The sequence below is a fragment of the Aptenodytes patagonicus genome, chromosome 15 (assembly GCF_965638725.1).
Source record: "Aptenodytes patagonicus chromosome 15, bAptPat1.pri.cur, whole genome shotgun sequence".
Lineage (NCBI taxonomy): Eukaryota > Metazoa > Chordata > Aves > Sphenisciformes > Spheniscidae > Aptenodytes > Aptenodytes patagonicus.
The window spans coordinates 11,301,688-11,313,430 of record NC_134963.1 but is presented as its reverse complement, the minus strand read 5'-3'; the positions used below and the strand labels follow the sequence as shown (position 1 = coordinate 11,313,430).

The following is an 11,743-nucleotide window of genomic DNA, read 5'->3' as shown; positions in this document are numbered from 1 at the left end:
CTGCTTGAGAGAGAGAAAGCAGTCACACGGTAGGAAGACACATGCTACTTCACTGCTATAAAACCACCCCACGTTGCTCCTGTCTTTACAAGATGCGACCACCCCTCCTGACACCCATCCCTCCAAGATTCCCAGCCCTTCATTTTGCTCCGATAATGTATTGCTAATGCCGGTGTACATTTATTTTGTTTTACAAAATACTAAGCCAAAGCTGGGGCGTTTCCTGCTGAAGGTCTTGGAGGGTAGCTGCAGCTGCAGCTACGTGGTAGCTCTAAGCCTTCTGTCAGGGGCAGCTAAAAATATCAGTGGCATGTGTCAAATACAGATTTATGGCTTGTAGTGATACTAGCTGACTCCAGTATATTCATATTAGACATCGGACATTTTAGTCTGCATTAATACCACCCTAACACTTAATATGCTGTTACCACTGGTAGTGAATGTTGGAAGGAAACGTAGGCAAGAAAGTTACAAGAAAGGCACAAGACTATAGAAGTGAAAAATCCCCTTCAACGCTATCTCCATCCCTGTACACAGGAATCGTTATTAGACACCGTTTTAAAAATATATATAGTATTTATTTAAAAGTTGCAGTCACTTCAGCCCAGAGCAGCTCTTCAAACACACTTCTGCTATAGGCACTGGACAGGTGTTTATGCATTTGCAGATACAGCTGCTTGTGCAGCAAGACAGAACCATTAGTTGTGCCAGTTCAGAGGCAAGAAGGGCACAGCCCTCACCTTTGGAGACCGGCAGTTCCATCAGGCCCGTGCTCAAGAGCTGTCTAATGGCTCTTCTCTTCACTGGGGGTAGTTTTACATAGGCCAGTAGGATATGATGCAAAGCCCTCTTCAAGACAACTGTATCTCAAATTTTTTTTTTTTCTTTTTAAACCAGTAACTGAACTGTTTGCAGTGTCCTTGAAAGGGGAACGAGGCCTGTAATAGCTGACTTTGGTTGGCTCCTCAACCTTACAATATCCTTCAGCTCCACTCGGGGACCATGTCTCATTGTTACCGTGCTGGGTAGTAGTCCGTGACCTATCCCGCTTCGCTTCAGTGCCACGAAACACAGCCTTCTCAGCTTCCATTCATTCAGGCTCGTTTCTGTGCTCGCTCGTTCTGTTCAAAATTAAAAGTTGAGAAGGTGACTGAAGATGCCACTGAGTCACACAGAAAGGACTTTGGGGAGCAATGAGAATTTAATAATCCTTTCTGCCCCAGTTCTCAAACATTGCTAGTCTGCAACTCAAAATCATCATTTTTCAAGGACAGATGTTTATCAGGAGTCCTCCAATTAGAGAGCAGAACACTTGCCCAAATCATACAGCACAAAGTCTATTATGGACCCCTAGTCTACCCATCTGGCACGTTAAAAGCTACCCCGCTTTTGTGTGAAAGCTCTCAACCTTCCCACTGGTGCGTAAAGGAGGGCCTGCAGAAAATGCTCTCCTGGCTTGGAATACCCAGCTTCTAGTCAGCATAGCTGTAAACTAGTCTTAAAACTCTGTAATGACAAAAGGTTTAATCTCTGCATGTTGTTTGCCTTCCTCTGGGTCGTTGCCAAAATCCCAGCTCCAGAGGTACAGGCAAAAGGAAACACCACGAATCATAGAACAGAGTCACAGAATCATTTAGGTTGGAAAAGACCCTTAAGATCGAGTCCAACCGTAAACCTAACACTGCCAGGTCCACCACTAAACCATGTCCCTAAGCGCCACGTCTACACGTCTTTTACATACCGCCCAGGATGCTGCCTACCTTTCTTCTAACAGAAAACCTCTTTCTCCCCTCCCCACCCTTTCTGAGTACTTCATAATGATGCACCCAAAAATGCTGCCTTCACACTGAAATGGAAATGTCTCAGTTAAAGAAAAGGATTCTGGACACTAATACTCGTGCTAGTCATGAGTTGCAATCAACTGTGCAAGTTGTAGTTTGATTTTTTTAAATTTTCTTCCCCGTTTCAATTACCTTGACTGTCTTCTCAAGCTTACTCAGAGCTTCCTCATATTGCTGCACCAACGGCTTTAATGAGTTGCCCTTCACTGGGTGCTTCTTTATGTCTTGGATGCCGGCATCCTTCAACATGCGCAGAAACCTGCGTTCCTGCGTAACAAAACAGACACGGGAGATGAGACGCCCCACTGCCTATCAGCTAGAAAATTAGCATGTTTTGGAATGTGCTGCCTAGTCAGGAAATAACTGAAGTTTCCAAGTACAAAGCTCAGCTGACTGGAAAAGGTGGGAAGTAGTATGAACCTCGTCCTCCTTATTTATGCCCCTGCACACATCCTTATCAAATGAATCCCACACCAACGACATACCTGAATTCTAAGGACCAAGCTGAAAGCGACGCCCGCTTTTCCTGCACGAGCCGTTCTTCCAACTCTGAAATCAGAAAAAGTAGCGTCAGGTCAGTTTAGCCACGCAGTCACTGCCATTATCAGCTCCAAGAGTCTGATTCTGAAATTCGCCAGATTTAAGAAAGTCTGATTCTGAGTTTTTTGAGGTTAGCACAGCAGGACTAGCCATATGTTACAAGGGATGAACATTTCCAGGGCTCGTTCACAGCTGCTGAGCCGCTGCAGTTTTCAGAACATCTAGAAACCCAATACTCGATGCTGTCCAGGACAGTATTTCTAGCTCCTGTCAAATACATTTTGTATAATAGGCTGCTAGTTCTCCGTTTCAATACGGCATTACTCTGGTGATGCTTCGGGCTTAATTTTGATTAGAAAGCTATTTGCATATTAAAGTAAAAAGAAAAATCCAAAGCTGAAAACCCTTTTAAGTGCGTGTCACCTTTGCTAAATATTTCAAAGTAAACCAAGCTCAACCATCTTCCTTTTGTTCCTGGTTGTCTTACCGGTGAATGTATGTCCTGATGAACTGAGGCGCATCATAGTTTATTACATAATTCACTCCTTTGACGTCAATCCCTCGTGCAGTGGCATCTGTGCTGATTAACCTGGTTTTAAATGTAGATATAGTAATTTTTAGGTAACACCTCTTGCACTACGCACCCAAGTGAAACACAAATGGACACAGCACAACTCTTGCTAATCTCTGTTCAAACCGGGCAGCCAGCCTCTGACCTCTGAGCACGACAGCAGCATTGTGAGTCGCTCCTTATTGTCACTGGCATTATTAGCTGCCCGCAGACCTCCAAGCATCACTACAGATTTGTCACCTACTGTTGTGCATGAAAAGTCACTGGGTGTTTCCGGGTTCTCCAGGCATGCGACGCTAAGCCAGATGGCTCCCACCACATTGGAGGTTTCAAACCTGTAAGCTATCTGAACATTCCATAAAGGCACCGAATGCAGACAGCGAGGTGCAAAATTCCGGTAGTCAAGGATGAATTTAAACACAGGGTTTGGGTAAAAAGAAAATCCAAAAAATAAATGTTTACCTTCCTCTCAGAGACATTCCACAGATGCAATCCCATATAGCTACCGAAATCACAAAGCAGATGAGAGACATGGATCTGCATGCCAGTCTGATCAAGGCTTTCTTTGGTAGGAAGCACTAATACTATATATAGTTCTAGCACCAACATCCATTTTCTTCCAAAAAGTGCCAGACCCCAAGCAGAGACATTAAACTTAAGATTTTCAGAACCGTATGTATTTTGGGCAACTATATGAACAAGCAGTCACATTTACCGCTTGTTATAAACTAACACACAGAAATTCAGATTACAGCCAGACTAGAACAGGCCAAGCTACATGCAGGGGCAACAATTCAAAAGTTGCAAGTCCAAGACTCACACCCATTCTCTAAGCTGGTTCCTGCATGCTGTTTTACAGAGGACCCCATTTAACTGTGTTCTTGGTTCTACCTAGCTTTTCACCTAGCTGGAAATAGCCTATGTCGGAAGACATGCAGGAAACTCATTTGAGATGCTCACAGTTGTATTTTTCCTTGTTCAAATTCCTTCATGGTTCTCTGTCTCTCATTTGGAGGTAACCGAGAAGAAAATTCAGCCGCAGTGACTCCACCAAAGGCTTGAACCAGCAGGAACAATCTGTAGGTAAACGGGATAGAAACAGTCACTTCATCATCTCTCTAACAATATGTGACAGATACCTACTATAGTGATCTCATTAATATAGTCACCTGTGAGAAGCTTCCCTGGAGTTGGTAAAGCACAACACGCGGGTAAATTTCATTGTCAGCATGAAATGCAAGAGGAGCAAAGGCTTGGAATTCAGGTCACAAGGCACGTAACATTGCTGCAGTTGACAAGGAAGAAGTTCAGAGAGAAAAATTACTTCTTGCCAAGGCTATCTTCTCTGAAACCCGCTACCTGTCCGTGACCTACCTAGGCTTGGATGTTTTTCAACTGACTAATAGCGGCAAAACCAGACCCCACAACGCTACTCCCTTTAGAACAAGTCAGAGTCACAGGCTGGGAGGATGCAACACAAGGTGGAGACAGGAGACCTGTGCTGTTCTAATGTTCTCACTTCTCCACGGCAAGTAACAACATGCACTGCCTTCTTGTCTACAGGTGACCTGTATCTACATGCCTTGAAATGCATGTTATACCTAAGTGCTAATACATTATTATTACTTTGTATCTCCACTCCCCATTGCTTGTAAACTTAATTCTGCACGAAGAGAGTTGAATTTAAAAAAAAAAAGATCCAGTCTTAACCAAATGAACACTAAGTAATGAGAAAACAAATGCGCAAAGGTAGAGCTCTCTGGATCATAAAATACAAAGCCACTTTCTCCCAGCACCTCTGTAATGCGAGGAATCCTAGGGAAGACATATTTGTTTATAGGGTAAAAACATAACTAGATACTCCAGAGTTAAACAAATCTTCAAGTGTAATTTATTCAAGAGAATTAATGTCATACCGATAGCCCCTCGGGGAGTATGTATTTCTTATTAGTATCTTGTTCAGCCTCTGTTCCATCTCCGAGTGTTTTTTTCTCTGAATAGACAGACGTGAAGAGGCGAGGCTGGAACAAGTCCAGCTGCTGCAGTTTCTCTGGGTCCTGGGTCAGCGTGGCTGAAAACAGCAGTTTCTGTAAGGGTATCTGAGGATAGCAGGAGCTGAAATAAACAGCACACGGAAACTGAGCTTTGAGGATGGGGCAAAGGAGTTCCTCCACAAGTGCCTTCAGATGATGTTATGAGGGAAGCAATTAACTCTTTTTGATGCTCTTTTCCTGCTCTGGGCCTTTCCTGTAGGTTCTTTTCCACCCTTGTTTTATGGTGGAGTTCACAGATGGAACCGATCAGCGCTCTCAACCAACTGCACAACCCACACCCATTACCCCTGCACATATCCTTGCATCCTAGTTACCCGTGTCCTCATGCTAGTTGCTTCCTTCCTTGGTGGCTGATCTCAGTTTCTGACACATCTCTACCATGCTGTATGAAAACAGCAGCTGCAGATAGATAATTCCAAGACTCTTCCTTCAAATCCATTACTCAGCTTGCCAGAGGGCATTACCATAGTTACGGTGCAAATGAATCACAGACTTGCAATATTTGTGCATTCTTTTGACGCTCCTTTAGTCTAGTTAAGGAAAGCTTGGAGAATACAATACTTAAGCTTCAGTCTAGAAGACATCCTCTAGTATCAGCTGTTCGCTGCCTGCTTTTTCAGCTGTGAAAAAGCAGCTGCCTTACTTTGGCAGACATTTCTCAGAGTAAACAAGCTTTGGGAGTGCCTGTGAGGGAGTACTGTGAAACAGGGCAGTGGCATCTAGGTGCTGGCATCCGTGCTACCAGTTCAAAGAAATGCATTTGGCAACTTACCTGGCTGCTGTTACAGGCCCTGGTTTGGTCCTCTGAAAAAGCATGTTGGAGCCAGAGTCGTTTTCTACTTGGAATGCAGCTTTGACAATTTGGTTCAGACAGTTCTGGTGCATGTCATCGATCATACGGTCAGCTTCGTCTACGATCTGAATTCACAAGGATGATAACCACTACTTGTTAAATACTGTCTAGCATTGGGCAGCTTTTATTTTCCTTTTGTAATATCATCATTATTAAATGAAGGCGGAAGTTTCTACCCCAAAACTGAATTTTGCTTTTATTTCAGTGACTCAGTAGCCAGCCTGACATCAAACTACACACACGTTCATCTGCACATAAATCCAATCCATGTCTCCGAATAAGAGATAAAAATCTCCATATCCTAAATAAGATTGCAACTGTGTCTCTGCACAGACTCCCATGTGGTGGAAGCTACTACAGTCTGACAATTTACCCTGACCTTGGCCGATAAGGCTTTACTCCGAGTTTGTGTTTGCAAGAGGCTAAGAGAGAAGGGGAAGTGGGTGGATGCTTGGGGGTCACGAGTTGGAATAAAACACCTCATCTTGAGACCGTTGCCTGAGCAATCTGGAGTGTAGACCAGGCCCATACAATAGTTCCAACAGAGATGTATTTATGTACCATGCAAGAACAAAGCAGGAATTACAGCTGTAATGGACCTTGCACTAAGATGGGAGACCTGTGGAGTTGACTCACCAGGAAGCGGAGCTGCGTCAGGCTGAACCCTGGGGTCTGGCGAATGTGATCTGTGAGCCTCCCTGGTGTAGCCACAATAATATCAGCCAGGCTGCAGTAGCCTGTCACTCTGAAAGAACAAGCAGCCCATCAGTAAGTTTCTCCCTGCACCATAAAGCACATAACAGAGATCCTTGGTCAGCAGACGTTAAGATTTTCCTACTGTTCACTTAACTGAGAAACAATAAAATTCAAATATGCACTTTACTTTGGAAAGCAGGCAAAGGCAGTGCTGGACACTAAACCCTCATTTTAAACAAAAAATGCCATTCTTCATTACTCTTAAAAAAAGCTTAGTTGCAGCAAAATGCCGTAAGAATCATTTGTACCTGTGGGTACAAGGTAAACGTTTGCATTCTACTCAGCTGGTGAAGAACCCCAAAAATCTAGTAAAACATAACAATCACAAAAAAGGGGTAGGAGCACGCACTTTGAAAGACAAAACCACCAGTGTCTAGCATATAAACCCACCATCCAAAATCATTACTGCATGATGGTGTGCTGCAATAGCCTGTATTTTGACCTCTGCTTACTGAGATTAAATAGTTTACAATCTCTACAAACCTTATCAAAAGTCCTTTTAACCTACTTTTTCTGGACAAGCATCTCCTGCTCCTTTGCAAAAGATTTCTGGCCAGTAATCAAAACGACCTTCAGACCTGTCCCGTCAGTGTAAATGTTGAACACTTTACTCACCTGCAAAGAGATGGGCTCTGTTAGCCACAATGAAATCATTTAAAGAAATACTTTCCATTATGCTAACATCAAACCCACCGCCAGGTTCTTCCACCTGCTTCACAGAACAGCCAAGCAAAGTACTGACTGCACCAGCTTTTTCCCTGGCCCAGTTCTGCTCAGAGGGAAGGTGAAGAGCCACATACCTGTTGTGCCAGTTCTTTGGTGGGCAGAACAACCAGAGCTCGTACTTGGCAAACTACTCGATCTAGCAGAACCTGCCAAAACAAAGGCCAAATGAGTCCCTGAAAGCAGTGGGGAGAGAAGGGGCTTCCTGTATCTAACCCAGTGAAAAGAGATGGGCTTGACATATCCTCATGGAGTTTTATGTTTCCATTTTACTCCCCTCCACCCTTCCAACTCCTTATGCTGTGCCTGTTGTCTGAGAAAAGGAGTAGGATGCTGAGATGAAGGGGACTCATACAGTTCTCTGAGACAGCTCTGAGAATCTGCTGCTTTGCAGCCACGAATTCCTTGGCTTTTTGACCTACTTCTAAGTTCAGGTTTCGCTTGAACAAAAGCAACCCCAACATTTTCCCTATAGGTATTTCACTGGGGGTAAACTCACCTGTACTACGGGTATGACAAAAGACAGGGTTTTACCACTGCCAGTAGGTGCCGAGACGCAGATGTCTTTGGGGCGGTATCCTCCCTGCCCCATCAAATACCCATTGGATGCACTCTGTAGAACAGCAGGAATCACCTCTGCCTGAACTGAACAAAAGTGGAAACAAACATTAACTACAGAGTTAACTGGCCTAAAACTAGTGTATCCAGAAAAGCAGTTATATACAATGCATCTGTTTCCACATCTGTGCTGTTGTTGCTATGGACATAAGAGAGGAAGAAATCAAAAGCAGTTGTTAATAGAAATGCTTTCTAGTGCTCAGCTAAGATGTTACTGTGTTAAATATTGTTTTCAACTCATATCTGTCTTCTCATTCTCATGTTAGGATGGCACTGACCAGATTTAAAACCTATGAATATTTGCCTATAAGCATCCTTTCTTTGAAGTACGAACTACTCTTATATAAACACAGAATATGCAACACAGCAAGGCAGCCTTATCTGCCAAGGAGCAAAATGCACAACTCCTATAGGCTTTGGAGTCATTCAAGTTCGCTGCAGGAGAGTACACAAGGACTGAAGCACAGTCCTGTACAGACAACAGCTTTGGCTGTCATGCATGAACCCTCTCCTTTCCCTGTCCCATGACAAACCCTGACAAACTGGCCAACTTCAGTTTATCTATGAGGTTTAGCAGCCAGGGGATTTAGCTCCGTGACAAGACCATACTCAGTGATGCATACGACGTACGACTTCAGTGGACACCGTCTCTACCAGACAGAGCATGACACTGCTTGATTTATCTACTACCAAGTGCCAGAAACTGGACTTGATTTATGAGAAAACACAAGAAGTTGCTATCAGCAACCTGTTAAGATCTCCCAGAACAAAATAAGCAATAGCATTTACATTAAAACGTTATGTAACGGCTTAAAAAGAGAAAAGACATGCTGGCTTTCCAATGTAACCTCGATGAGTCAAGTCTCCAGGCTCAGCTGGACCAAGTAATTGGCTGAGGGTCAGAGATCCCACCTTCTTCCCTTCTCTCCCTCTCCTTATCCCTGCTCCCAGCTGTGCTTTCTACTTATTTAGGAGCTGACATTTATTGTACTTGTCTGCCAAACCGGTAAAATAATGGAAAACCAACAGCTTTTTTTGCTTGAACAGTTTTCTGCTGCTTTAATAAGTCAAACAGGTTCCCAGAGAGGTCTGATTAGAAGCAGAGATGGTGGAAGGTAAGGAACTAAAGCACAAGCCTGGCATAACGGGGGAAAATGGGAGGACACAAGTAAGACCTCCCTCTTTTGGCAGCTGTGAGCTATTACTTCAAGCCACCATATTTCGTGGAGCTGCATTTATGACTAGATCAATTACTCAGCCTAGATAAAGATTTGAAAGTGAAGGGTTAAAACTGGTACGATCACTTTGACGCATTAAACTTGGTTTTGTTCTGTATTTTACTTCACATAAAATATACAGCAACAGACTGCAGGAACTACATAAATTAATGCAGAAAGACACAAAAGCACTATCAAGGTACCTGGAAAAAACGACTCTATCCCATTCATTTGCAGCTTTTTCAACAGCCTGGGATGAATTCCTGGGACATCTCTGATTGGAACTAGATTATCTTTGATACGTTTTTGCACTAGTTTGGGTTGAGCAAGCCACTGTGGTAAGAAGGGCTGAACCTGAGGTGAGGGAAAGGAGAATAACAAAGCGGTTCTGCCATCAAACAAGCAATGCCATACATAAAATAAGCCGGTAAGGATGCCTGTTCCTTCCTGACCATCATCAAAATTCAGTCAAGGTAGTTACCTTCTGCACTGGCTTTCTGTCATAGTCTCCAAGAACCACCAAACTGGAGGGAGGAGGATTTGCCTTTTCCTCCGAGGCTGCTAAGGACAGCTCCTCCTTTGTGCTTTGATTTCCTTCAGCTCTTTCACTGTTCTCTTTCTTCTTTGTTTCAGCTCGCTCTGTTTCCTCATCTCTCTTCTTCGTTTTAGAAGACTTTTTTTTAAGGTTGCTTCTGTTTTCCTGTTGTTTGATGTCTTCTTCAGAATCTGGAATTTGGATAACAGAAATACAAAGCTACAGGTCAGAACGTTCTACAGAAAAGGGATGTAGGGAACATTTTACAACATAGGACTTAAGCAACAACTTGCAAGCTCCTCTCTTCCTAAATCCAAGTGCAAAAGCCAAACGTTCCTTTGTTGGTATGGAAGCAACTGAAGGCTGAGGCGACATGCTTCCCTCCTTCCCTTACACTAAACTGATCCTCAAAGTTTGCAATATGGGGCTTTCCCCTAAAAAAGGGACTTACTCTGGGAACATATTAAGCAGAGGAAAACAAAATTTACCATCAGGTAAATTCGGCAAGGTACTCAAAGGGCAACTTGCGTCTACTTCTCTGTTGAGAGCTGTCGACCAAAATGACCCCAGTTTATCGTTACCTGCTTCAGTCCTCTCCTGAGGCACTTTCGATTTTCTTCGATTTTCTTTCTCCTTCTTCTTCGATGGAGTGCTGCCACCTGCCGCCTCCTCAGTATCGGCCCTTTCTTCAGAAGAGCTAGGAGGCCGTTGTCTCTTCTTTAGCTTCTTCTGTCCTCGCGCACGGGACTGCTCTTCGCTCTCCCTCTTCCTCTTTCTTTTTCCTTCCCCGGGTTCACCCCCGGGGCTCAGCCCCGCGCCCCCTGGGCCGGCTCCTCCGGACAGCTCGCCTTCCCCTCCCTCGGGCTGCGCCTCCTGCTGCTTCTTCAGCTGCCGGGCCTTCGCCTGCTGGCGCAGCCGCTCCAGCAGGACCCGAGCCCGGTCCTCCGCCTCGGCCTCGGCCCCCTCCTCCTCCCCGCCGTACCTGAAACAGCCCAGACGAAACCTCCTCAGGCACAAGCCGCCCGCCCCCAGCAGGCCCGGCCGGCCGGGCACCCTCCGCTCGAGTCCCTGCCGCGGGGGGACGCCGGGACCCAGCTCCCGCAGCCAACCCGGGCCGGGGCCGAGGGCCAGGCGGAGGGCCGGGGCCGAGGGCCAGGCGGAGGGCCGGGCAGCGCCCGGGGCGGGGGGTACCTCTTGATGCAGAAGAGCGCCATGGCCGGGCCGCGCCGCGCCGCCCGGGCGCGCGGGGATGACGTCAGCGGAGCCCGCGTGGCGCGAGGCAACGGCAGAAGGCTCCAGAAGGCGCGGGGGCGGGCGCGCGCCGCCTGCCGCCTGGGGAGGGGGGACGCCGCGCGCACCGTGAGGGGATGGACGGCGGAGGCGGGAAGGGGGAGCGCCAAAGGAGGAAGGCCGGGAAGGCGGCGATGGGAAAACGCTGAGGGCAGGAAAGTACCTCAGTCGCGGCCCCCCCCGGCCCCGCACGGCAGGAGCCCGGCCCCGAGGAGCACAGCATCACTGCGGGGGACAGGCCGGCAGCCAGTACAGAGGCTTACCACAGCGCTGAGGGCAACCCCTGCCTGCCTGAAGGGAGCCAGCAGAAGCAATGTGGCTAGCAGCATTTCAACTCAGCGAGCAAAAGCGCTCCTTCCTTGCTTGCTTGCTTGGCCCCACGCCGCTGGCACGTTGTTAGAGGAAAGCCTCCCTGAAGCAGCAGGCACAGAGCTGGCCCAAGGGCTGCTTCTGCTGTGGCAATGGAGGACACAGCCAAAAGAAAAAAAAAAAAAAAAAAAACCAAACCCAAAAAACAAACTCGGAGCAACAAGAAGCCCTGAAGGTACCTACAGCCCCTGGAGCCCAGCAAGGTGAAAGTCACCCTGGAGTGCTGTCAGGCACCTGCCACTCAGTCAAACTGTACCGTGAAATACCATGTCTGAGAAACAGAAGCAAACCCAGCGTTCTTTTTGTTTGATTTAGCAATCAGAGTGAAACAGGTATGTTGCCGATTGCCCAACTCCATCCCCAACCTGCCAAAGCC

At 46.3% G+C, this 11,743-nt stretch overlaps 1 protein-coding gene across 1 annotated transcript; it reads right to left on the bottom strand.

Moving 5' to 3' along the window:
• Positions 1–556: 556 nt before the first annotated feature.
• Positions 557–10,924, bottom strand: DDX51 (DEAD-box helicase 51). The gene is made up of 16 exons (XM_076353183.1): positions 10,900–10,924; positions 10,290–10,690; positions 9,655–9,899; positions 9,377–9,527; positions 7,838–7,983; positions 7,416–7,487; positions 7,124–7,230; positions 6,496–6,604; positions 5,779–5,924; positions 4,869–5,067; positions 4,122–4,237; positions 3,913–4,029; positions 2,869–2,970; positions 2,327–2,390; positions 1,974–2,108; positions 557–1,121 (listed from the first exon to the last, which is right to left on the bottom strand). Exons 1-16 carry the CDS (start codon positions 10,920–10,922, stop codon positions 1,095–1,097), a joined length of 2,160 nt encoding a protein of 719 aa, XP_076209298.1. The 5' UTR covers positions 10,923–10,924; the 3' UTR covers positions 557–1,094.
• Positions 10,925–11,743: the final 819 nt, after the last annotated feature.